General features: G+C 47.7%; 1 protein-coding gene across 1 annotated transcript in view; it reads right to left on the bottom strand.

Moving 5' to 3' along the window:
* Taf4 (TATA-box binding protein associated factor 4) overlaps window positions 1-27,838 on the bottom strand; it is a 68,909-nt gene that overhangs the window by 18,513 nt on the left and 22,558 nt on the right. The window contains 6 exon segments of the mRNA XM_085696920.2: window positions 396-641; window positions 1,081-1,170; window positions 4,413-4,535; window positions 5,218-5,337; window positions 7,883-8,002; window positions 9,221-9,381. Coding sequence (XP_085553046.2) covers window positions 396-641; window positions 1,081-1,170; window positions 4,413-4,535; window positions 5,218-5,337; window positions 7,883-8,002; window positions 9,221-9,381 — 860 coding nt within the window.

Raw genomic sequence — 27,838 nt, 5'->3', positions numbered from 1 at the left:
CCGGCAGGCTCTACCCCAAAGGCAAAGGCCTGACCGACCCTCCTCCAACCCCAATCCCAATGGTTTGAACATCTGGGCATCACTCAAAGTCCAGAGAGCATCCTCCTAAGAGGCTCACTAAGCACACTGCGCTCCTGTACAGGAACCCCAAAACAAGGTTGAGGGGCCTGCCAGTAAGTGAGCCAACAAATTCACATCATTCTCCGAAAAGTATAATACAAAGTCGTGGCCGCAACCTCCAGCTCACATTTCAGTTACTTAAGAGAACAACCGCACGCCTTTCCAGCAGGAGCTTCCTTGCCTGCTCTTTCCAGAAAGAGACTCCGAGCCAGGGCTGCTGAGTTAAGTGGCATGGCGGCTGGCAAGAGCACCATGCCAGGCTCGCGCCTTCATACCAGTGGTGTGGGCGGTGCCTGCTTGCCAACGCCAACCTGTGTGGGCTGCGTGAGGCTGATGACTGGGGGCTGGAGGGCGCTGGTCACCGAGGCAGCTGTTTTCCCAGCTGTGCGCTGCACCGAGCTGCTCAGCACCACAGCCGTGAGTGCAGTAGTGGCCTGCGAGGCGGGTGGTTGCTGCTGCTGGCTCTGCTGGATGAAGGCCGCAGAGTCTGGGGTCAGCTGTCTCAAGGCAGGTAAGCTCCTCTGAGGACAGACAGACAGACATGTGGGTTAGGCACAGCTGGAACAGAAGTGTTTCTACTATCGTAAAAGCATAAACCTTCACAAAAGTCTTCGGCTAACAGACAGTGTCAAGTACTAATCCCCGTCTGTCACTCAACTCCAACCACACTCACTGAACAGGATTTTCTTAGCAAAATCTGACTAAAATGCATTTCAAAACAAAATGCATCTCCAAGAGGCACCAATACTGTCAGGGTTCCCAAGCTTACTCTGTAGGTAAACTCTTCCCCACAGGGAGCTCTGGTCCCACACCAGAGTGTGCCAGAGCTGCAACTGGGGGCTCAGCTTCAAGAAAGCCTGTTCTGAACAGAAAACCTGACATGCTGTCCAAGTCAACTCAGGTGGCACGTGACATCCTACCCAACTGTACTACACTGCTGTAGCATAAGCTGTTAATTACCTTCAGGAAAGGCACAAGGTAAGGTTGAGGTGAAGAGTTCAGTTCTCGATATAACCTGCTAGTGAAATCCTCTGCTTCGATTTTCCCATCCTGCGAAACAAACCACATTGGCATGGCTATGACACATCTTCACACAATTTCATGGCACACACCCTAAACCACAGCATCACACTGCTCTGGCCCTTCTGACAACAGACTATGTGTCTGTATGTTGCTGCTCAGTGTGCAGATGCACACCCCTAGGTGCACTTATGTCTGGCGTCCCCTTGGACCCTGAGCAGCAGCTGGTGAACATGTGTCTAGCTGGTCAGTTACTGGTTCACATCTCCACCCTCCCACAGGTTTCTCACTCAATACGTTTTCACTTGGGACCCACCAGGCACGTACCCAGTGCCAGGCATTTTGTTAGGAAACAAACAAGCTGTGGACAGAGTGCCAAGGGCAACACTTTAGCCCAGCCTTGTCAAGGAGTAGAGCACCTGTCAGAAGAGACTGGTGCCCATACAGCACCAAAGGGGACGCCTTAGAGTCCACAAGCAAGGTATACATGGTTGTGTGAGACATTTGGGGACACGGTGTGTAAGCTGGAAACCCCCGTAAGACAGATGAGAACTGGACTAGCTTTCTGCGTGGACTGGACTCCTGAAGTGGGGCAGAGCCCATGCTACCATGCAGAAGGGCACCACCAACTACTGTAACATCCATCCAGGGCTTACAAAATCTGGGGAAGACAGTCGCAGGCAGAGCTATAGCGATATTTCATTTGTATCTTAATAAATAAAGCTTGCCTGAAAGATCAGAGAGTAAAACAACTAGCCACTGGCTCTTATCTCTACCTCCATATGAAATGGTGATCCCACTCCGGGAATCTCAGAATGAGACTGTGTCTGAGAGCTGTCTCCTCCAGTCTTATATTCCTCTCTAGGGCTGGGATTAAAGGTGTACACCACTACCATCCAGTTTCTATGGCAAACTAGTGTGGCTGCTGGGATTAAATGTGTGTATTACCACTGCCTGGTCTGTAAGGCTGACCAGTGGGGCTGTTTTACTTTCTGATCCCCAGGCAAGCTTTACTTATTAAAATATAAATGAAATATCACTACATTTCCCCTTTTAGTCTAAAATTTAAAAAGGCTATAACTAATACAAGAAAACTATATATAATAAGTACAATGACTATATACAATACATAAAGGCAATAAGTACATCAACAATGTCTAGTCCATTTGTATTGACAAATTCAGAGAAAATATTTCATATTCATCCTATCTTGGTGAGTCCAGAGTCCTATACCTAATTCACTATCCTAATTTGCTTTCTGCATCTGATAAACTATAACTATCTAATCTTCAACTCCCTCAGAGACCCAAGAAGGAAATAATATTAAGTGAGTAAGCAGGAAGTGCAAGAAAGCGACTTCCAAAAAATGTGAGAAATGACAGAAACAGCTGGCTGCCTGGACAGTCACCCAAAGTTCCTCTGCAATGTTGGGGCATCCATCTTCAGCCTACTGGCCTAGCATAACCAATAGATTTTTCTGTGAAGTAGGATATTCATTCTGTAGGGGTGTCCCTCCTTGTATTGACAATGTTTGGCAGTCATTTTCTTTTGTTTTCTGCTTGTCCAATTAGGACAGCATACTGGTAGCAGTCAACACAAGGGCACTAGCTTGACCACTGGCTTACTTTGGCCACAAAGAAAGTAAATTCCATGTGAAGTTTCTTCAATGCCCATCATCTTCTCTGAAGTAGATTGGTGTTGCCAGAAGCAGACATGTTTCATTGTCATAAAAAAAAAGCCTATGTTATTAAAACATCTTAAATGCCATATTCTGTAGATCTCTGAAGTGTTTGAAGATGACCTGTCTATCTAAAATATATCTTTGTTTGACCTTGAAAACACAAAACACACCTAATGTGACTGCAAGTTTGAATATAATAGGAGATTAACTACTAACCTGCATTGCCTTATTATCCTAAACAGTTGGTAATAATAATTTTCAAGGACTAGAAACTTGCATTACATTGTTAATTGAGTTGTATAGATACAGTATGTTGAACAAGAGTAGAAATAGATGTATAGCATATTCTAACAAAATTAATCTCAAATTTGTATATATACAAAATTTGATATAAAAAGTCCAACCCAATACAAAACATTCAAAACTAGGAGTTGTTTTGCTTTTCTGACCCAATTTCTGTCTCTGGGTTTTTGTTAATTGTGCTACAAGGAGAAATGGTAAACTGTTGAGGACAGGGTTGTGACAGTAATCTGTGTCCTGAGAGTAACAGAGCTGGCAGAGAAGAAGATGCAATCGGTGACATCGGAGCACACAGTGTCGGCAGCTGACTGATGCTGTGAGGACCGGTCAGCCTCACTGAGCAGGACAGAAGTATACAAGAGAAAATATGCAGGCTGGCAATATTTCTGATCCTGGGAATGGCATGTACCACGAGCAACTGGACCCCAGTCTGACTGATGTGAAACCCAAAGCCACAAAGAGGTCATGTAAGAATAAGCTAGGAGGCCCCAGGTCCTGACCAAAGTCTAGCACCTTGTGGACTGCTGGACCAGCAAGTGGAGAAGACAGCACTGGATAAGGACGAAATCTCGCACGCATCAGAACAGAGCAGGCCACCCCTGCCCGGCCTGCAAACTTTTCAGGGAGGAAAAGGATCAAGAGTACAAGGCTGAACCAACAAACCCCAGCAGCAGAAAGCACACACTCTCAAAGATCAAGGATGTAAGTGCTATAGGTTAGGAGAGACAAAGTTCAATGCAGTATGATGCAAGGAGCCCAGTTCAAACCCCGACTACAGCAAGTTACTAAAATAAAATGTCCATGGACAAGGAGACGGGAGCACCAGCTAACGGGAGAGGCCAGTCCTGCCCAGCAGCACAAAGGCCTCTTTAGAAACCAGCACCGAATTCTCACGGTGTGGGAGAGGAAGTAGCAAGGGCAGCTGGGGCAGGTGCCGCACAGACCACCTGCCTACAAACTGGAGTTAAGGACCCTCCCTGTTGCCTTTAGAGAAGAGAAGGCAGGGAACCCCCTTAGCAGCACTGGCTGTCAGGTGCACACTTCTGCAGGCCCTTCTTTAGTGCTGTGTCTCCTCAGGTGACTCATCTAAGTATAGGAATGTTGGGGTCTCAGCCCAGTCCCCAGAACACTCAAGCCAGCAATCCACACATCCTGACAGCCGTACACACCTCTCCTTCTCTAGGATCTTCCACAAACTCTCATCTGCCCACCCAGGTCACCCTGGCTGGCCAAGCATGGGCTGCAGGTCACATACCATGCTCTAAGGTAGAGTTTCACCTGAGCTTCTTACCAGCAAGTTCTGTACTAATTCTTTCACATTAGCCGCCGTCTCTGTGGACTGTTTACCAGAAGACGCCAGTTTTATTAACGTAGACAGAAAACTTTTACATTTCTTCACATTTTCCATAGTTTCCTGTATTAAAATGAAAAGGTGTAAATTAGGAGATTTCATCACTGCAGTCAAAGGTGTACTGGTCTGAAAGACACGTAAACTTAGCATTTAAACCTCTCTCAAGAAGCATGTTACCTCTTATACAAGCGAGAAGCTTCTCAGAAGGGCAATCAGCCACTCTAAGGGTCACCAAGCCTGCATCTCTCAACCCAGAAACCTCCTTCTAGGGAAGGATGCATCTACCAAGATTAAGCCCTTATTTTAGGAGCAGAGGCTGCTGCCCAATGTGCATGACAGACCAAGTCCCAAGCAGCTCCTGGAAATGGTTAAAAGTACTTGTCAAAGAACACAAAAAGAAGTTCCAAAGTATGGCCCTGACTTGTCGTCAAAAGCGCCGGGTTCACAAAGGAAACGCTGTGGAGTGAAAGAAGACAGACACACTGGTGCCCAGACCACAAGTGCTCAGCAGCTACATGTGTAGCTTCCACAGGCATCTGTGGGTTCCCAGATCCCAAGTAAGATACTCAGGGTCCCTCAGGTCACCCCATAAAGGGACTTACACGGGTCCCCTCTATGCCACCAGTACTGTCAGTTGGCTTGTGAGCCCTGCAACATTCTCAAGCTCCTTTGTACACCAGCTCCATTTCCCCACTAGTACCAATGGGCTGGTTTTACCCCTAGGGGTCCTGACAGAAGTTCTTACCGTGGCAGCTGTGGAGGCGGTGCTGGCCCCAGGGACTGTTCGTTGAGGTGTCCCTGTCTGAACAGCTGTGGCTGTTCCAAGCGATGCTGTCTGTGCAGAACCACCCAGAACCAGCTGAGGCTAGAAGAGTTCAGAGCACAAGGGAAATCAGAGAAAAACAGCTTCTGGGGAAGTACGGTGCCCGAATGGCTGGGTGTCCACACTTCCTGCAGCTATGTAGAAGGGCACCCATGACAGACCCACAACTGAGGACCGCAGTGATGATGACTGGAAGGTGTATTTGCATTTGTATTAAAGCTGAGGCTTGAGCCCATCACTGAGAATCAGAATCTGAGAGCTGTCACAGAGACAGCAACCTCATCTCAGAAGCTACTCCTCAGAACCCTTTTATCTGTGCACAGAGCCCTGTAACAGGTAGCTGTGACCTTCCAGCAAAGCACCCCCACAGGGTCTACACAAGACCCAGAGAGGAAGGGTCTCACGCTACACAACTCCCTGGTTAATAACACCCTGTGCATTTCAAAAGGGAATCTTGCCAAAAGCCACAGCAAGTTGAGACACAAGAACTTAGCTGCTGGTGTGGCCACACTGACTGTGGAAAGGTGCTGTTTGGCCAAGCCTAAGAACATTTGCAACACAAATGGGCACCTAGACTTCAAATAATTCAGACACTCCTGATAGTCCTGCTTTTCTTGAGCAATCATGATGAAATATTTACCACTTTTTAAATTAGTGCCTCTCCAATTTATAAATCTAGCTGTCCACATTTCCTCACTCCAGGTTTTTAACACTGCCCCGTCCCCACCCCACATCTGAAGGCAGAGAGCAGTGTGCATCCCACACCCACCCCAAGGGTAGCTCTGGAGCAGCATAAGGCAAGACCTCAGCTCCCTTAGACCAAAGAAAGTCCTTAGAGTACTCAGCCACAGGTGCACCAGCACGACTCAACTCCAGGTCTCCTACACCCTCCCCCAAGTTACCCTACAGCTGGCAACGGATTCAGGGTGATAAGTGTCTCCATGTCATAACCATGCATTGCCCTTGTGACTGAAAACCACCAATAAAAAGTCATGTGAAGATAAGGGTCAGGAACAGAACAAGAGGCTGATTCAACAAGCCAAGAGCAGCCAGAACACCAGGGACCCTTCTTACCAACGTTTTCACTTTAAAATGTATTCCCACCTGACTGCTAGGACCCAGGGATACAGACCTCACCCGACTGCAGACCCCACCTACCTACTTCAAGGCACCTGTTCTCACTGAACGTGACACACAGCTCACCAAGAGCGTCATTGCCTTCTAGAGCCCCCTCCTCATCAAAAGAGTGGACACTGTGACCAGAAGCAGACAGCACCTCCCAGAAAACCCCAGGTCTCTAGACGCCAGCTCCTGAAACACTGATGTCTCTGCTGCTTACCACAACCTGGGACAGAACTACTCCCCACAGCTACCAAAGAAAATGGAGCTTAGAACGGCCCATGTGTAGGGCTGCCCTGTAGCCCATCACCCAGCTCAGATTCCCACTGCAATGGAGGTGCAGCTTAGGCAGGAACATGGCAACATCACATCGAAGTGAGCACATCACCTAGGCACAGTGTGACAAGCACTTCATGGCAGAGTTCAGAGCCCTACACAGGATGACTGCTCACAAACTCAATACAGGAGCCCTTGAGGCACTTCTCACAAGAGAGGGCCTCCCCAGCCAAACATGCCTTCCAAGGCCAAGTATCTCTCTGATCTGTCTTCTCTGACTAGGAATGTCTTCCATAGCCAGGTACATCTCTTCAATCATGTTATATCTTCTCTGATCAGGTATATCCTCCCTGACCAGTCCCTTCCCCAACTCTTAATATCTGTTTTAACCTCTACAATGGAGGAGCCCCTGGAATGTAAGTTCCTCCCCTTGGCTCTATATGCTAGAAGCTAAATCTCAGAAGTATCAACCTGTATCAGGTATGACCAGTATCTCTGCAGGAAACTCTCCCCTACCACTACCTAGGACATTATTTTACAAACAATTCCTAGCTAGCATTCAATAGACAGAGTCAAGAAGAGCATTCCAAGTGTGTTGCCAGTGTGGTAAACACAGCAAGTCCTAAATCAAATAGAGTTACCTCTTGATACCTTAGCTCCAAAAAGGAGAAGGAAGAGAAAGATGGACATTTCTAGGGTTGTGCTGTCATGGCAGCAACAGGCCACAGGGGGGCAGTGTGGTCTGGAAGCCGTGTGAAGCTGGTGAGGTCTATCCCCTGCTAGGAAAGCAACACTAGGGAGAACACACACACACCCAGCTCACCTACAAACATGCCACAGGAAGGTGAGAAGACCTGCATACAGCACCAGCACTGTCCATACGCATGTAATGGGCCACACAGCACAGACATAAACTCTTCTCACCACAGACTTTACTTCCTCAAAGATGCCCTGAGTCAAATATTAATGAGGTGACTCTCCTAATTATACCTTAAAACAAGCTTTTGAATGTTGCTAATCTTTTTTAAGGAAAAGAATGCAGGTTGCATTCGAACACAGAAATAAGAAACTTTCTTCATTGAGCACCTACATCCTCAAATTCAATGTGGTACCCAATATAAAAAGTCCTGAAGCAAAAGCACGCTCTGCCAGTCAGGTAGTCCTACTGATGCACCAAGCTGTATTCCCTTACCTGTACCCCAGGAGATCGCTGTAGGGTTGTAGTGGGCTGTACCGTCGTCTGGGCCTGAGACACTTGCTTAATTATGGTAGTTGGGGTCACCTGCCGTGCAATAATAGGTGTTCCTGGAGCCTGAAAAAAAAATTAGGAGTCATCTAAAATGAGCTACAGTAGGAAACACATACATATATGCACACACATGTGTGCATAAGCACATGTACAAACTCCTAAATACATACTAGTGCACTCAAGTAATCCATAGCTTACTACTTACCCACAAAGAAGTCATCCTAAGCCCCAAACTTTCAAACCAAAGAAAAAAAAAGTATGATCAGAAACCTCACAGGAAGTCCTAAAACAGACCTTTTTAGTCAAGTCTACAAAATTCCGTCTTTTAAAGCAGACACCAGGAAACCCAGTGACGGCACTGCTCTTAAAGTGAAATGGCACGCACTGACAGTGAAGAGATGCCGTGGCTGAAAGGGGAAGTCCTGCGGTGGCTACAGAAGAGTGGCGTGAGGAGATGCAAAGGTCAGACGCAGGAGGCCAGCACGCTGCCATAGAGAACCCTCCACACACCGCATACTCCCCACTCGGAAAACAAACCCCCACCGCAGACCTCAAGAGAGGTCTCTGTGCTATTTCCACAGGGAGCTCTGCCTACCTCGGCACATATACCCGTCTACAGGACACGACAGTCCTAGAGGAATTCAGAGTGATCAGAATTACTCCCACCATCTCTTTAGCTGCCAATCTAGGGGAGGCACTAAACAAAAGCAAGGGTACACAAAGCATACAACAGTGTGCTGGCACAGACCCCAAAGGGTTGCAGTGCTGTGGAGGCGGGGCACTGCACAGCCAGACAGCACAGCTTGGCACCAAAATCTAGAACCTCAAGGCTTGAGAGTAGAGGACATTGCGTGGCCTTCGCTCAGCTCCACTACTCGCTCTTGGTTCTTCCCGACAGTCCATGACCTACCACATCTGCACTTACAGAGAAAGACACGGACACAGAGAGCTGAACGCACTGGTGGCAAGAGAGAGGTCAGGGCTCAACCAAGGCAGCGGACCCAAGTGTCTATCTACTGTGACCCAACTCAGTCAGCAAGCTAAGCACTGACCACAAGAGCAGGCTCCTCCGAGGGCATATGAATTCAGCTAGGGGAACAGGAGACCAGAGCCGTCCTGTACCCAGCCTGATCTGAAAACACTTTCACGCCTCAATGTGCACTCACACAAGACACACCTTCACTCTTGCGATACTCCCAGTGTGCAGGGAAGGGAGTAGGTGAGAGCCAGGCTGAGCTGGGACCACCCCACAACTAGCCTACTCATCATGCATGCACTCACCTGCACGGCAGAGATCTGGACAGGTGGAGCACCTGTGGGGGTTGCAGGACGGGGTGCCATGGTGCTCTGAGGTTGGGCCTGGGCATGGGCCTGCATCTGGGCCAGAGCCTGCTGAGGGATCATTAACAACTGCCCATTCTCACTCCTCACGAGGACCATTCCTGGGGGACAAATGAGACTTGGCATCAGGAAGCGCTCCCTTCTCCAGCACCTGAGGGCGGGGGCTGTGCAAACACACCAGACCAGGTGCATCCCTTTCACAAGGAACCTAAGTGGTGAAGCCAAGTTCAGTGGCCACAGCTTCAGATCCGATGTGTGCCCTGCAGTTTCCTCAGATGTGGGAACCTAATATGGTGCCCGGTTTACACTCACAAAGTGGCAGGCGCCCCCCAGTGCAGGCTTCCCACACCCATGAGTCCATGTCCTTCTCCACGCTTCCCTGTCTACACACTGTGTGCTCACAGTGCTGGGGCCCTGCCTCTGAGCACAGGTCACCATAGGCCAAGTCTCTCCAGACTGATGACCCATAATACCCAAGCTACACAAAAGTGTGGTCCTATATTCTTCACAGGAATACTGCTCTGGTCAGACATAGGGGCTGTGCTTTCTCCCAGGTGACCAGGCACTGTTCAAAACAACAGGGACAGAACAGTCTCTCATCCATCAAAGTTCTTGAAACTCTGGGAAAGCAAATTCTACCAGTCAAGTTTGATTAATTTTGGTTTCAGGTGAGCAACCAATTCGTACCCTAAGTTCTAGAAGCAACAGTAACACACCTGTCTTAAATTTAACATCCACATCAGAGTTACAGACACCCTCAGCCCAGCCCAGCAGGACACAGTTCCAAAGTAACACATCCATGGGACACAGGGATGCGGGGGAGGGGGGCATTGAGACCAGAACCTCCTGTAAGCTACACACCCAGCAAACCCTGGACTTTCTCTCTGTGAGGAAGAAGTCAAAGCAATCATACAGGAAGGCTCTCTGATGCTATCAAGCTCTGTGTATCAGAAACAGCAGCAAGGCCTCTTTGAACTCACTTTTAAAAAAAATGTTTTTTGAGACATGGTTTCTCTGTGTAGCTTTGATTCTTCTGGAACTTGTTTTGTAGACCAGGCTGGCCTCAAACTCACAGAAACCTGCCTGTCTCTGCCTCTTGGGTGCCGGGATTAAAGGTGTGCTCTACCACTACCTGACGAACTCAGTAAATTCTTAATCTAGAAAGTTCTGTTGCTGGGATTAAAGAATTGAATGTCCCTCCAGAACTACCTCACACAACCACACGAGCACACTGGTGGCCAGTGTTTCCCTATGGACCTAACAAGGTACAGGCAGGTGTCTGAGTTTCTGTCTGACTGTCCTGTGGCAGTCACACATACCCAGTCACTACAGAGTACGGTCCAGCCCAGATGGTGGAGCACAGACCCTCTGTGGACTTCTGCAAGAAGCACGTCTTCCCTACTGTTCCCTTGGCTAATGGGGTCTTCTGGTCAAGAGGATCTCAATGCTAGCCTGCCTTCAAGCTTTGAAGCTCCTCTGACTATGAATACCCACTACAGACACAGTGGAGCCCAGCAGGTAAGGCCCCAGCCAGCCCACGGTGGCTCATAGGCCCTGCCTTGGCTTCATCCCTGATCTCTGACTAAACTCCTCATTGAAGCTAACATTACCCAGTTCCTCCAGCCATTCTCAGTGAGGAGGTTTTTCAATGTCACCATGCAAAGAGCAGGTGACAAAAATAATCCTGGACACCTGGAACAAACCTAAAGAGACAAATGTACAGGTGCCACCTTCTTAGAATACATCTGCTAACAGCAGTAAGAATGCATTAGGTGCCCTTCAAGTGTCACCTGCACCTCCTAAGCCCACAGGACGGCCAGACGAGGGCGCCCACGCCATACAGAAGACACTGCAGAAAGGAAGAGGAGAGACTTGGGAGAAAGGGTGCAATACATTGAGGAGGTCGTTTCAGACGTGCCAACAAGAGATGAGAGAAAAGGAAAGCAACTATGCAAGAGATGGCATGTCCTGGGCAGGGTCCCTGGCACTGGCAGCAGAATTCTGCCATGTCAATAAGGAAGTGAGATGGTGCCCTCCAGACCACACAGGACACCACTGATCACTTCAGGAAAGGAAGCCCAGAACTCACATAATGCCAGCACAACTGGGGGCTCACAGCAGACAACAGGCCTGCCACCTGGAAGGCAATACCCAGCCACATCATTGCAAGAGGAAGGAAAGCATTTCAGATGCTCTATCTGAAACATGTATGTTCTGAAGAAATGCAATGACACTAGGACATGAACGTGGGTTTTTACCCGACCAAGGGAGACCTACAAAATGCCTCAGAAATTCCCAGAGACCACACAGTAACCTAGAAAGTAGAGACAGGCCAAAACAGATGGACAGAAACCTAGTGAGCAAGGACAACATGACAAGCACAGGCAAAAGACTTGGATCCGCCCTCTCTACACAAGACTAGCGCTCCAGGAGAGAAAAAAACACCGTATTCTAGAAATCATTTATGTGGGCAACTCACAAACCCCAACAACCTCAAGGTGCCACTCTTCTCCAAAAGCTAAGAGGAAATGCTGGCCACCAATCCACGGAACACGGACATACAAAACATACACAGACCTACAAAATACACACAGAGTTACTGCCCTCCCACATCTCAGAAAATTACAAATAGGCAACAGATCCCTGCAGACACCTCCCAGAGATGAAAGACATACAGCCCATAGCAACAAATTAGCTCAGTGTCACAGGCCAGCATGGGAAGTGCAAATTAAACCCACGATGTGAACCCCTACACCCACTACTACAGCTGAACTGGTGATGCGGGCAGAGAACTCCCAGCAGCACGAGGTGGACCCCGAACACCATCCGACACTCTTGGGAAATGACACACCCCAGGATGAGGTGCAGCCCTCCACTCCAGTCTACCTTGGAGACACTTGGACCTGAACTAACTGAAGCAGTCGTATTCCTGACAGTCCCAAACTGGGAACAACAAATACCAATAGAGAGACAGCTTCTAAAAACCTACAAAATGGGAAAGTATTCAGAGATAAAGCAAGGAGCTACAGAAACCACACAAGTGACCCTCAGATGACAGCACTGAATCAGAGTGGCCAGGAAAGGTCTACACTATACACTTCTATGTTCCAGGACCCAACTCCAAGTGGCAGAAAGCAGACTAAGAAGTAAAGGCTGGAGAATGGAGGAAGAGCAGAAGTTTGGGTGGTAGGAAGCTCACTATCCTGACTGCTGAAGATGAGCAAACTGCACCGAGATATGATGAGAGGTTGTGTGTCAACTGCACCTCCATAAAGACCTAGGCACAAGCAAGCAAGCACAGTGCACACGCGCGCGCGCGCACACACACACACACACACACAGAGGCATGCATGCACATGAAGCAAGAACCAGCTAAGGCCTAAAGACAAGGTGCAGTCTTGATTAGCATATCCAGTCACCATAACACAAACAGACCCTGAGTAGCCCCATGCTGCCCTCACACATGGTAACTGGAAGCTGAGCCTGCTGGAGACAGAATAGGGGACTACACCATCCATACTCCTTTAAATAGCAGCTCAGACACTAAGCAGTCCAGGGAGGATGCTCAGAACCTCAGCATCAGACTGCAAGGAAAAGTGCAAAATGGCACTAAAGTCCTCTGATGGACAGAGACCCCAGAAATGCTACAGGTGGAAGTGTGGTCAAGCCTAAGACTAAGCCATATAGGATGTGAGGGGCCCTGCTTGAACTCCCAGCAACCACAAAGCTCCCAAGAAAACACCATGTCCTGCATGTGCCTCTCTTCCCTTCAGAAAGCTGGAAACAAGAGCTCAGCAAGTCAGCTGCAGTTATCACTGCAGGCATCTGCTGACCCTGGCAGCCCACACACACAGTCCTGGAGAAGCCAAACCAGACCTCTATGTCTTTCCAACCTGCACTCTCCCTGGGCATTGGTTCTGGGATCTCCTGAGAACTGACAGGATTCCCCATCAAGTCCCATTCTGCTGATGTGCCTGGCTCACCATAGAGCAAGTAACTGTGGAGTTCATTGACAAGGCTTTTACTGATGCCTTCTTACCCATCAGTTTGCAGACAAGGAAGAACAATGCACATAAGCACAAGCCAGAGCTTGCAGGTCCTCTTTCCCTTCTCAGGGTAAAGAATCTGGTGGCCAGAGCAGATGTCACTGTCCAGGCGCAAACCTGGAAGCTCAAGTGGAGAGGAATCCCTCTTTGCGCTTCACAGTATGTGTCAGAGTCCCACAAGAAAACACTGCAGCTGCGCAACTCCCCACTGTCACTGCCTCAGCTGTTGCTCAGGGGACATGCCACCTCTCCAGCAGCTCCTGTCCTGGTAATTCATCCTGAACCCCACTCCTACTCTGCTCACTCCTGGAGAATCTCCCCAGCCCTTACTTCCCACAGAAACTACACACTCATCTCAGCTTACCCACTGCAGAACTGCAGCCCCCCAATTTCCAGACTACTCAAGTTCCTTTGCCCGTCCTCCCCACACCCCACTGTCACACCACCTGCCGACCTCCACTTCAGCTTCCACACCTGCCTGAGTTGTAACTACCTGTCACCCGAGTCAGGAGCAGGCCTCCAACACCTCCCTCCCATTCCAAGACTGAACTCCAGTTTCTGGGAGCTGAAATGGCCTCTGCCTGCCTCCCTTCCCATTGGCAGTCCCCAAGCATCAGCCTCTGTACTCTCACTCACAGGCCCAAAAGTTGCAGACACAGAACCTCTTAAGTCCCTTCTAGCTGCCGAGCAGACCAGTTTTCCCACACAGCAGCAGTAGGCTCGTCAGACAGTTCCTCACAGATACTAGCTAATGCCTGCCCTACTCCAAATCAGCTCCACGGGGGCAGGAGCTAGAACCTACAGAAACCTTTGCTGCCCAAAATTAGTGAGCTTCTCTTCATCTGTATTTCTCCTCCTTCCCACCACAAATCCTAACCACTGGATACGTCTCATTTATCTCTTTTCAGAGCAGGAAAATATAGTTGACAGTAAATTGTTCTTGCATTGGTTCCCCCACCCGTCTCTCTCTCGCTCTCTCTCTCTCTCTCTCACACACACACACACATCATCATCATCATCATCATTATCATCATCATCATCACCATCATCATCAATACCATCTTTACAAACATCTAAATTATACATTGTTCAATGAGGTTTATTATAAATTCTACCTGCAAGCATTGAGCACAGAATGGAACTCAGAAGAAGCCTGAGCTGCGCTGCAGGTAAAAATGTACCTAACATATATGATACTCTGGGTTTCGTGCCCCAGCATCAACACCACATAACCTGCGACCCCAGCACACAGGAGGAGGGCAGGAAGATCAGAAGTTTAAGTCATTCAGCTACATAGCAAGTTAGAGGCCAGCCCCATGTACATGAGACCCTGATTCAAAAAGGGGGAAAGGGGAAGGGTGATGACACTGAGCTGCCACTTCTCTGTGGCTGTGTGAGTGTGTGTGAGTGTGTGTGTGTTTGTGTGTGTGAGTGTGTGCGTTGAGTGTGTGCATGTGTGTGTGTGTGTGCGTGTGCGTGTGTGTGCGTATGTGTGACTGTGTGCATGTTAGGGAGAGAGAAGCACCTTCTACACTCCTACTTGGGAGTGGCCCTTCTGGAACTGTTCATGTACTGTGTCCTTCTGCATCTTCTAAGCCACAAAACTGGCCAGGGGTTGGTGGGCAGGTCATTGTCTGCTCCCCAGCATACTACTCAATGACTACAGCTGAGGCTCCCTCAAATCTAAGGTAGGCACCTATGATGTGGGAAGTCCTTCCGTATGTGTTGCTTTTATTGGTTAATGAATAAAAAAGCTACTTCAGCCTATGACAGGGCAGAACAGAGCGGGGGGGGGGGGGGGACTCTAAACCAAATGCTGGGAGAAAAAAGGCGGAATCAATGAGACTCCATGTAGCCACCAGAGGAGATAGATGCTGGAACCTTGCTGGTAGGTCATAACCTCATGGTTATGCACAGATTAATAGAGATGGATTGATTTAAGATGTAAGAGCTAGCTAAAAATATGCTTAAGCTATTGGCCAAACACTATGGCAATTAATACAGATTTCTGTGTAATTATTTTGGGTCTCAACAAACAAGCAGCCTCCACCAACACACCTACAGCCCCAGAGAAGGGGCTGCTCCACCGGAAGAGTTAAGTAAGGTCACTTGAAGTGGTCACAGACCCACAACACTGAGGCCCAGTTTCCATACTAGGGTTCCCTAAACCCAAATGTTCCCTTCAAAACATCAGCCCCTAAATTCCCTTTGAACAGCTAACAGACTTTGGTGAGATGACTTTCAGAGATTAATCTGTGTGTTTTCACAAGCAGGGATGTGCACGTAAGTAGTATGCAGGGCTCGGCTACAAACTGTAACCATCAGAGCGCAGCTCCCATCCACACCGGCACCCTCTGTGCCACCTTCACCCTAGCACATCTTGCAGGTCCCTGTATATGTGCCATGGTGGCGTGCCTTGATGTTCTTGTGGGACTCCTCACGGTCGACACTTTTGCCAGCTTTTAGGACCCTATTCTTTCTACTGGGTTGCCTTGTCCAGGCTTAATATGAGGGGAGCTGTGTAGTCTTATAGCAACTTGATAGGCCATGTTTGGTTGATGTCCCCAGGAAGTCTGCCCTTTTCTGAAGGGAAATGGAGGAGGACTGAGTTGGGGGAGGAGAAGGACTGAGCTGAGAGTTGGGAGGGGAATTGAGGTTGGGATGTAACTTATGAGAGAATTAAAAAAAAAAAAATTACATCTCCCCCAACAGACAATTGCATATTCAAGACTAAGGCATTAAGTACTTCGTGTAAATGTTGAACAATTATTTAACAAAAGCACAAGCTTGTGTCCCCAGAAACCAAACACATCAGCTACAGATCAACAGTGGCTCACTGTAACTGTTAGGAGCTGTGGATTCAAGGAAAGAGTGATCATCTTTTCTTTCCATGTAAAATGAAGATTTGTAGAGAAAGACATAAACCTGGGTGAGACGAGCTCATCTGGAGCACAGGGAAACACAGAGCAGCAGAAGCCTGACTGACCCAAGTCCCACTAGAAGTCTGGATACCTTAGAACTCCCGAATCTCAGGCACACTTCCCACAGGCTCCCCCAGTCCCCACCCTCATCCATGCTCTGCCTCCTGTCCTCTTCCTGGCACCCAGTGGTTATCCTGTAGGAAAGGTGAGCAGGAAGACTTAAGCACAGTCCTGGGCCACAAAGAGCTGGCAGCTTCAGTAGATGACCGAGAGGGAAGGACCAGTCTGGGGCCTGAACAAGAAGCAGGAGTCTGGAGAAAGGGCACAGTAAAGCCGCCTGTCATGAAGTCTGAGGAAAGGGTGGAAGTAGAGCTGAGTGGACAGCAGGCAGTCATGGGGTCCAGGAGAGACCCCCCACACATGAACGGGGTGGGACACGATGGCAGCAAACATCTCAAGTCCCAGCACTGGGAAGGCTGAGGCAGAAAGACATGATGAATTTGAGGCCAGCCTAGGCTATGTAGCAAGATACTGTCTCAAAACAAAACAGACACTGGTGAGGGAGAGGGGACACTAGCACAACAGCTGACAAATGACACCGGCCTTCCACGAGTGCCAGGCCAGTTAGGATGAGCAATGCAGAGCCTTCCCCACGGAACCATACCATCTAGGTCAAAACCCACAGCCTGTCCACGCCAGCATACATGCTGAGACCAGTCTTAATGTGTAGGTAGACACAGATTCAAAAGCCTACCGCCATGGCTCAGTGGAAGCAGATTCTGTACCTCCTGAACCTAGAGCATCCATTCTGAATTTTCCTTAACCTCTCCTCAGGAAGTGCTCACCTAAAATAGGCAGAATTGTTTTTGTAATCAAGAAGGTTGTTTCAAACTCAACCCTAAGCCAGCCTGCAAGCAGGAAGGTCAACCAAGCAAGGCAAAGGCTAGAGGAGGCCAAGTAGCCAAAGGCACCCTGGCTGATGCAAACAGTCACATCTGTCAGTATATGACAACACCAGAGACTCCTGCTCTCTGAAAGCTCAGGCCACTCCTCCATCACACCTGCTGAAGTCCACACACAAACCCCTGACCCTGCCCAGGCACAACGCACTCTGAAAACCATTTCTTCATCCAGAAAGTTCCTAAATCTCAATGAGCCTTAATGTGGCATGGATGGTAAGCACTCTCTGAACTTGCGCACTGAACACCCTGATGACTAGATGTCCCTCCTCACACCACATGTCCATTCAAGACCAGTTTCCAGTGATGCTTACAGTGACATTTTAAAAACAGTCTCACAGTCAGGTAGTGGCTGCGGAGGCGCACGCCTTTAATCCCAGCACTCAGGAGGCAGAGGCAGGTGGATCTCTGTGAGTTCAAGGCCAGCCTGATCTACAGAGCAAGTTCCAGGACAAGCTCCAAAGCTACATAAGAAAAACCCTGTCTCAAAAAAACAAAGTCTCACATAATCCAAGCTCAAGGACAGCCTGGTCTACACAGTTAGCCAGTAAGGCCCCGTCCCAAAACAAAACAAAAAAGTGCTAGAGGGAGTATGAACCCCATTCTTCTTCCTCCCAACTACACCCGGACCCTGCACGGCCTACGACTGCCCTCATCACTGTGCACCATCAAGGAACCTATGGTCTGTGCTTCCTCCCACTACATGGACTAAATGACCCAAAGTGTCTGGGCAGAATGAACGACCATCTGTTTCAAGTGTCCAGGGTGGCCATATGAGCACAATGGCCACACGGCCTGCTCCTTGTGTCAGGGAATCTCCAACTCTAATTTTGTGATCTCACTAATTTTCTGGAAGCCAGGGAAAAACTTAACAGCATCCATACCGGATGTAGAAAGCCCCAGTCATCAAGAGCCATGTTCTCCCTTCCACTAAGTCCCACACAGAACTCACTTGGAAGAGGCCTTGGCTAGATATCAGATCTGACCAAACTCTCAGAGTTCATCACGCTCTTTCCTTCTTCCTGTGCAATTAATTCACTAGCCAGGCCTCGTCTCTACTTCTGTCTACAGCAACAAGACCCTCATCACCACTTCTGGCCAGGAATCTGTGCTCAGCAGTCTGAGTCCACAGAACTAACCGCTATGAGAATGTGGAAGAGTATTCCAGCATCTCCTGTGTCCGTGTCATGATGCTCACAACTGCCTGCTGGGGTGCAGACTGCTGCAGAATCTATCTCCGCTCTAATTCTTCCCTGAGTCAGAGTTCATCCAGTTGGCACTCTGGATGTCCTTGTTGGACACTGACAGCAGCTGGGGAGCATGAGGTGAGGCATTTCTTACTCCTTATTTCCCTTTCCTCTGACTTTCTCAATAACTGTAACTTCTGGTATTGTGCTTGTATTACTCACTTTGCATCCTGACTAAAGCGGGGAGTGTGTGAATGAAAATAAGAATTAAAGCTTCAAAGAACTTGGCCAGGATACTCAAGTGTACAGCACAGGAGCAGGACCCAAAAACCATCTCTGCTGCGGCTTAGAAACACAAGAGGTACACACAGACTGCTCTGGCTCAGCCCCAGCCCCTCTCCACACCTAGAGTGGTCCCTGCTGCCACTCCTCTACACCCTTCTAGAAGCCACTGTATCATTCGGATTTCGCATGTCTTGATATGTCTTACTTGCAACTTAAAGAAAACATATAAAACTGACACAGGTGGATGACACTCACACACCAGTCACAGGGCTTCTCACAGCAGGACTACTGAGTAACAGCCTCTGAGGTTCCTAGGCTACTTCAGCTCAGCAACTTCTGCCCTCTGACGTCTCAGACCATCTCCAGCTACAGCCTCCAGATAAAGCGAACACACTGGGATACATCTCGGTGGTAAAACACTTGCCTATCTCCAGCACTAGAGACAAAAAGGTCCTCTAGATGAGGAGGCACAGTATCTCTGCCCTTCTGTATGCTGAGCTTTGTAAAGTAGCTTCTACCCAGAGAGGTTAGAAAGAGGGAAAACAACCTGAGTGCCAACGGCAAGAACAATGGAGACAAAGACAATACCATCTGCACAGGAAAAGACCAAGACCAAGAGAGTGCCAGGGGCTGGACCCATGTTCTACTTGTGGCAAAAATGCTTTAAACTAGACTAGTGTCCATGCCACTGGCAAGGGCACAAGGCAGGTGTGAGTAAAATGCATTTGAAGCAACGTGCAGTCAAACGTCAGCTCTCCAAACCTGACTGCCTGGAAACCTCAGCAAAGCATGATGGGGAGAGGACAGCTGCAGAGGTGTCTCTCTGTGTTTTAGTAAATAAAGTTCACCTGAAGGTCAGCCATACAGGCCAGGAGGTGGTGGTGCATGCCTTTGATCCCAGCACTAGAGAGGAATATAAGGCAGGATGAGACAGGAACTCACTCTCTTTTCGGTCTGAAGATTTCATGGAGGTAAGAGCTCTCTAGTGGCTTGACTGCTCTGTTTCTCTTATCTTCAGGTTGAACCCCAATATCTGTCTCTGGGTTTTTATCATTTTGGCTACAGCCAGCCATGGGCCCTCCCATCATCTGATAGCACAGACACTGACACAGGCCGTGAGCTGCCTCACACACTCACAAAGTACCTGCCATGTGCCACCACACACAACAAATCTGCTCTGTGCCACCCTGAATACTCACTGGTCAATCTCTATCAACCATCAGAAACCCACACACATGAGACAGATCCTTCTAAAGTCTCCACTGTACCCAACCAATGTGGCTGGCCAACCACTGTCATGGATCACATCTTCTCTGTCTATGTCAGGAAAGACAGCCACTTCATAGAATGAAGGAACTATTTAGACCTCTTGTGAAGACCCACAAGCTGGATTGGTACGAATTGGCTATTAGGAGGGATGAGAAGCAACCAGAGAAAAATGAAGCCAAGGGCACAAAAGAAGGGTAGGATGGAAATAACACAAGGGTCCAAAAAGGCACAACACCCCTCACCCCACCCCCCACTAATCCAAGTCACAGCTTCAGTTCCTATCTTCCTAAATGACTGTTAACTTGTGTTAAGCTGACAGAAGACTGAGCAGGACAGCCAGTCATGGCAGTGTGCATCTGTATCCCAGCTCCGAGGAAGTGGAGACGGGATCCTGAAGCTTGCTGGCCAACCATTCTAGTTGAGTCTATGAGATCCAGGTTTATGAGAGGCTTTGTCTCAAAAATCAAGTGAAATAAATGTACAACAGAAGAACAGCCAGTATCAACCTCTGACCTCCTGCACACTTGTGGTATGTGCACTTATCAACAATGTGTAACCTCAGCTCTCAGAGGGCGAGACAAAAGTCAGCCTGGGCTGCATAAACAGTAAACTACAGACCATCCTAAACACACTCAAAGCCATAAACTAAGAGTGCCCCCAAAATAAACCTAGCACAATACATGCTAGATTAATTTGGAAGAAAATATAAAACTTATTTGTTAGACACTGAATGAGATCTAAATTGAGTGACAGCCCATGCTCACTCCAGACAGGTTGACACCACTGTTCAATGGGAATTGGTTTAGTCCCCCAAACTGTCCAATTCATCAACAAAATTCCAACTGTTCAATTTTTTAGGAACTTAGCTCTAAAGGCCAAGGGCAGGAGGCGCAAACAACATGCCTAACACCAACCCTAGGCAACACGTAGTCAACACAGAACTTTGCCCCTTAAGAACAAGCCAACAGAGAAATCCTGTCTCGAAAAACCAAGAAGAAATAAAAAACAAGCTGACAGCCAGGCGGTGATGGTGCACGCCTTTAATCCCAGCACTCAAGAGGCAGAGGCAGGCAGATCTCTGTGAGCTCGAGGCCAGCCTGGTCTACAAGGACAGCCAGAGCTTAAAAAGAAATCTGTCTCAAAAGAGAGAAGGAGGAGGGAGGGAGGAAGGGAAGGAGGGAGGAAGGGAGAAAAGGGAGGGAAGAAGGAGGGAGGGAGAAAGTGGGAGGGAGGGAGAGAGAGAGGGAGGGAGGAAGAAAGAGGAGTGGACAGACAAGTAAAGGGGAAACTCAAGGCCAGATGCAGACCCTGTACAGCCAGGAGGAAGAGCACGAAGGAGCTGTGGTCAGGACAGCACCGTGCACACTGGGCCGTGCAATCTGGACCGAGCCCAGGCACAGGACTCCAGCTCCGTAAGACTGGGGCTAAAAGTAGAAGCAAAAACTAAAATCTTACAGGACAATGCAGAAGATCTCCATGACCTGGGGATTAGAAAGAACTTACAGATAACTCCAAAAAGTGTTTACCGCAGGGGAAAGGTAGGTAAATTCAAAAACATCAAAATCAGGAATGACTATTCATCAGAAAAATACAACAAGAAATGTGCGGAAAACAATATAGTGTCACACATCCTTAATCACAGCCCCAGGGAGGCAGAGACAGGAAGATCAGAAGTGCAAGGTCATGGTTAGCTCCATTATGAGTTCAAGACCAACCAGGGCCAAGATGGAAGAATGGAGTAAGGGAGGGGTGGAGAATGAATGCATGAGTGAATGAATGAATGGGAGGATCAGTCACAAGCTGAAGACAGAGTAACCAGGCAGGAAGAAAGAAATTGTTTGGAAACCAAGCAAAAAGATACAAGCCACCTCCCAGAAGGACGCCCACAAGCAACAGGAAACAGGAGGGTGTGGGTTTCTGAGGTTAGGACTGAGAGAGTGGAGTCATCCCTGGGTTTGAAGAACTCAGAAGTCTGCCTATGCTGCAGTGCTGAGAGAAGGCAACAGACTGACACAGCCGACACCATCCATACGGCCAGACAGACTGATACAACCGACACCATCCATACGGCCAGACAGACTGATACAGCCGACACCATCCATACGGCCAGACAGACAGACTGATACAGCCGACACCATCCATACGGCCAGACAGACTGACACAGCCGACACCATCCATACGGCCACAGACTGATACAGCCGACACCATCCATACGGCCACAGACTGATACAGCCGACACCATCCATACGGCCACAGACTGATACAGCCGACACCATCCATACGGCCAGACAGACTGATACAACCGACACCATCCATACGGCCAGACAGACTGATACAGCCGACACCATCCATACGGCCAGACAGACTGATACAGCCGACACCATCCATACGGTCAGAGCCAAAGACACCAAGAGACAGAAAAGGACAAGCTAGTAGCCTTCTGGACTAGAGGTCAGCAGTCATGACCAGGTAGGGTTTGGGATAGGGTGCACCACGGTCTGCCAATCAAAATTAAATGAACACAACTCACTACAAAGCAGACTAAAAATGAAAGGTTCTGATAAACAAAACACCCAGTAAGGTAAGACCTCTCACTTGACAAACAGGAGGGAAATGATGGCAGAGCCTGCCTCCCAAGGTCATGTCAGGCGGTAACTAGGTCATAGGCTCCGTCTGTGTGCCAGGAAGTGGGCCCTCAACAGACACACCGTCTGCTGGAACATGGTCTTAGAGCTGCAGAGTCCACAACTGAAAGGTAAGTTTCTGTAGCTGATAACTCCCACCCAACCACAGTATCTTTTTTTTTTTTAAATCATAGCAGACAAAACAGCCTAGAAGTGGGGCACGTGAGGAATAATGACAAAGGCTGGTCAGAAGCAATGCTAACGGTGCTAATAGAACAGTAAAGTGAGAACGGAATGGATGGGATGGAGCCTCTACCACCACAGAGAGACACAGGAAAAACTCTCAAGACTACACAGTAAAGCTGTAGAAATTAACAAACCGGCTGGAGAGATGGCTGCAGAGCACCTGGGTTTCCTTCCCAGCAGCCGCAGCAGACAGCTCACAGCTGTCTAACTCCTGTCCCAAGGGATCCCATGGCCTCTTCTGGTCTCAGTGGGCACCAGACACATAGTGGTGTACAAACATGCATGCATGCAAAACACTCTTATACATATAAAGTACAAATAAATCTTCAGAAAAAAATTAACAAATGACTTCTGCAAGGACACGGCACAGAAGACCAGTGGTTTAAAAAGTGATATATCTATGTATTAGCAACAAAAAACTAGATACCGACATTTTTAAAGTACTGTGTATACTGCATAAAGTATGAATACATAGATTAAACAAAATGTGTTAAGAAACACTGAAAACTATAAAACACTGCTGAGAGAAATTTGTTTTATTTTTACTTGTAATAGAGTCTCACTATACAGTCCAAGGTTAACCTCAAATGTGTTATGTAGCCCAGGAGAACCTCAAACATATAACCTTCCTGACTCCCAAATTCTGCCATTATAGACATGTGCTACCATGCTTGGCCTTTGAAAGACCTGAATGGATGGAGATAATATTCATCAAGATCTATGCTTATGGATCAGAAGGCTCGATATTAAGATACCAATTATCATCAAACTGATCCAAAGGAGAAACAGGACCCTGAGCAATGTATCAGAAGATGCACTTGTAGAAACCAGTTAGTTCTAGAATTGACATGGAGCAAAGAACCAGAATAGCTTCTCAGAGTTTTGAAAAAGCAGAGCACCAAGGACTAAGGGTCCTGGAAAGATGTATCCCCCTCAGGCGGGTGGTGGTGGCACACACCTTTAATCCCAGCACTTGGGAAGCAGAGACAGGTGGATCTCATTGAGTTTGAGGCCAGCCTGGTATAAAAAGCAAGTTCCAGGACAGTTGCACAAAGAAACCTTGTCTAGAAAAACCAAGGGGGAAAAAAAGTATTCCACTCTGTAGGCAATGAGCCATCAAATGGGCGGAGCCCACTCTCCACACTCAGGGCTGGAGGTGAACATACTATGGAGAAAGTGCAACCCAGTGCCCTCACAATCCTAACAAAACTCTTTAAAACCAGATCCTGGGGAAGCAAAACCAAAGACATTCTAAAGGAAAACTCAAAAGAAATCTTTGTGCTTTAAATTAGCACAAACTAGGACATAACAAACTTGGAAAGAAATCAGTAAGCTGGATGGGACACACTGAAGCATGTGTGAAGTAAGTGCAGATGAAATCCAGGCTAAGAGGAAGCACTAGTAAAAACCATTCTACATGACGAAAGACTTGATTTATAACACATCTCAAAAACTCCTACTAAATTAAACAAGCACATTTTTAAGAATAGAGGCCAAGGATCTGAACCAACACTTCACAGAAAATGTGTGCGTATCAAGCGCATGAAAAGAAACCAATGGCTCAGTCATCACACGTACATTAGGGCCTGATCAGCCTCCCAACTGGGGGAGGAGCTCTGACCTCCTCAAACATGAAGCCCTCTAAAACGGCTACCTGGGTCCTCACACACTCATGACCCCCTTCAGGTGGCAGTCCAAGAAAGGGAGACCATGTCTACTAAAAGATCTACAGGGAATATTCCTGAAAGAAGAAAGCTATGATAGCCAATCTTGGCTGTCAACTTGGCCACATCGGGAATCAACTAAAACCTCAGCAGCTGGTACACCTGTGAGGGATTTTCTCAATTGATCATTTGAGGTGAGGAGACCTACCTTGAATGTGGGCCATACCTTCTGGTAGCAGCCTACATAAAAGGACACGGAAGAAGGAAGCTTTTTTGGTTTTGCCCGCTTGCCCTCACTCTCACTGGCAAGTTCACCTACCCTGTTGCTGAGGCACTCCTTCGCTGGCATTAGAACCTACTTCTTCACAATTGCAACACAGAAGATCAGAGGCTCTCTAGAAATCCTCTGGGACTCTAGCACCAGATTGGGACTGCTGAGACCTCCAGCATCATGGACTAAAAAACACACAGATCCTTGGCCTTTCCATCGGGAGAGTCTATAAACCATTCTAATATATATTATATTTCATTTATATTATATATAATAAATATATACATTTGTTTCGTTTCATCAGTCCTGTTCCTCTAGAGAACCCTGACTAACACACTAAAACTATACATCCATTTGCTGAGATGGCCAAGTAGAGGAGCTGTGGTCCCAGGACATCACTCACCAACATAAGGGACCAACTATTGGGTCACACCAACTGGGGAAAAATTGCCCAGCACAGCAGTAAGATCACCTAAGGCCACAGTCACTTCCTTACCTTGATTGTGGTGATGATGTGACTGAGTTCATTATAAGTCAGAGAATCATACACTAAAAATGGTGTTCCTCTATAACACTATGCCTTATTTTAAAGAAAAAAAAAAGATGTAAGACTATGAGCAGCTCCTCCACCATGGGAACAGCAGGGTTAGAAAGCCGTTGAGGATGTGGAGTTATGAACTCAGACACACAGACGTTGTCCTGCACACAGAGATGGATCAGAAACTCCACAGAACTTGCTGGTCTACCTCCAGTATTACCCTAGAGGAAAGAACAGCCACACAAGCTTCAGACACAGATGTTTCTAGAAGCTTAGTTCAGAACAGCCAAATGTTAGAAGCGATCCCAAAACCCATCCCACTGCCGAACGGACAGACAGCACATGTCTGCGCATGGACAGCTGCTGCGGGAGTACCTTCCGCTGCTTCAGCCAATAGCCTCTGAAATACCAGCCCACTGGGGCGTGGTATATTTCTTTTTAAAAGAAGAGCGGCAAGCTCAGCTCGGCCTCTTGGTTCCGGCGCTTGGTTCTGGCTCCTGCTCCAGCGACTCGGCTCCCTTCCTGACAGTTTATGGTGTATGTAAGTTTTACCCCCCAAAATAAATACCCCCTTAAAACATAATTGGTGTGGGATACATTCGCCATTATTTGGCGCCCGAACATGGGCCCTTTTTCCCACCTCGTGGCGCAGGCCTAGCAGCCTGAGAGCACATAGCACCTTGGCAGCCCCACAGCCTTTACAGTAAAGCCTGCACTGGATCCCAGCTCTGTTCAATAGAATCGGGCCGGGCACTTTCCGGCTTCTGCAAACACCGCAGAACTCGGGCAAGTGGCAACTCTACCCCCACTCGGGCAGTGTATTCCCTGCAGCCCCGGCTGAGTTTGGCTTGCACTGCTAGCCTGAAAGTAACCTCTGGATTTGAGTGTATATATTTCATAATCTTTCCGGGTAGGCGCCATTGCCACGTGGATTCAAGTGCGCCCCTGCCACTTACTGGCAGGCAAGGGTCATTACAGGTAAGAATTTTCTTTTCTGTTGAAAACAAATAAATAAATACAATCTCTTTTGATTGAACATGTCAGAAAATATTACTATCTAAAAATTCAATGGCCTTTTTAATTGCGCCATGGAGGATATCCTACATGAGGTTTCTGATATTACTCTTACTTGGTTATTTCTGGGACTTGTCACTTTTCTGGTGTTTGGATATTTTATAAGGACGATGCAGTCCTTCAAGATTGAATCAGCAATGCTGAGGGCAGAGATTAAAACCTAAAGGACAATTCAGACTGACACCAACCTCCTCAAAAAAAGAGTTTGGAGTTTTCAAGGAGGAGACTAGATCAGAGTTTGGAGTTTTCAAGCAGGAGACTAGATCAGAATCTGATATGACTCGGTCGACTGACCAAAATATCAAGAAGGTACAGTCTGATATTGCTTCTTTAGAAGGGAGCTTCACTGCTCTGGAGGAGGGGACAACCAAAATGACTCGTAACCTCCAGTCCATGACTGTAAGTGCTGAAACATTAGCTGAGAGGATTATAACCACTGAATGTGAAAATCGGACTTTATCTAAAGGGTATGATAGATTAATTGACAGGATTTCCATACAAGAAGGCACAGTACATGCCATGAGGATTATGTCCAAGGGTATACGGTATCTCTAACGGACAAGCTCCACGCCTTAGAATTATCAATGAAGGCGATTGTGTCCAAGGAGGAAATGGTGTCTCTGACGGACAAGCTCCATGCCTTAGAATCGTTAATGAAGGCTATGGAGCATAATACTGGACAGGAGATTCAGGACTTACAGAAGGCAATGGTGAGCAGATTTAATAAGATTGAGGAACTCATAGACTCTGATGAACAGGTAGAAAGGCAACATTCACCTCAAAAAAACTCTCAGTCTACATAGAGTTATACCTGCCTTTCCAGTAATAACATCAGAAAAGGTAACTGGCTCCAAAAACCCTAAGGTCATTAAAGAACATACATGGGAGCCTATACGTATGAATGATCTGAAAGATTAAATTCACAAGCAATTGTGAATTATGGACTACATTCATCCTTTGTTAGGGAGATGTTAAAATCCTGGGCTCTGAGCAGTAGGGCCACTTCTCAAGATTGGAATCAATTAACGTCAGCTGTCCTCGAGAACGGACCTTTATGGCATTTCAAATGCCTATTCAAACAAGAGGCCAGACTTTTACAACAACAAGAATCAGCGGAAGGAATTGAGGTTTCTCTAGATCAAATTCTAGGGGAAGGACTTTACTCTGATCCTCAGGAACAAGCTCTTTATGATGAAAACATTTTATCCATATGTGCTACAGCAGCTCGAAGGGCCTGGGACAGGGTTCAAGACTCAGGTCAGAGAGTAGAATCGTACATCAGGGTCAAACAGGGTCAGAGAGAACCCTTTAATGACGTTTTACAAAGACTAACTAAGGCTGTACAAATAGGGATACCTGATCCAGAAGCAAGAAATATAGTAATTGAGTCTTTGGCTTATGAGAATGCCAATGTAGAATGCAAAAGGATCCGGAGGCCTTTAAAGATCAGATCAGTGCCTTTGGATGAATGGGT

This window comes from Myodes glareolus, chromosome 10, assembly GCF_982192425.1.
Source record: "Myodes glareolus chromosome 10, mMyoGla1.1, whole genome shotgun sequence".
NCBI classification, from domain to species: Eukaryota; Metazoa; Chordata; class Mammalia; order Rodentia; family Cricetidae; genus Myodes; species Myodes glareolus.
Note: the sequence above shows the minus strand (reverse complement) of the source record. Positions and strands in the feature narration are given on the sequence as shown.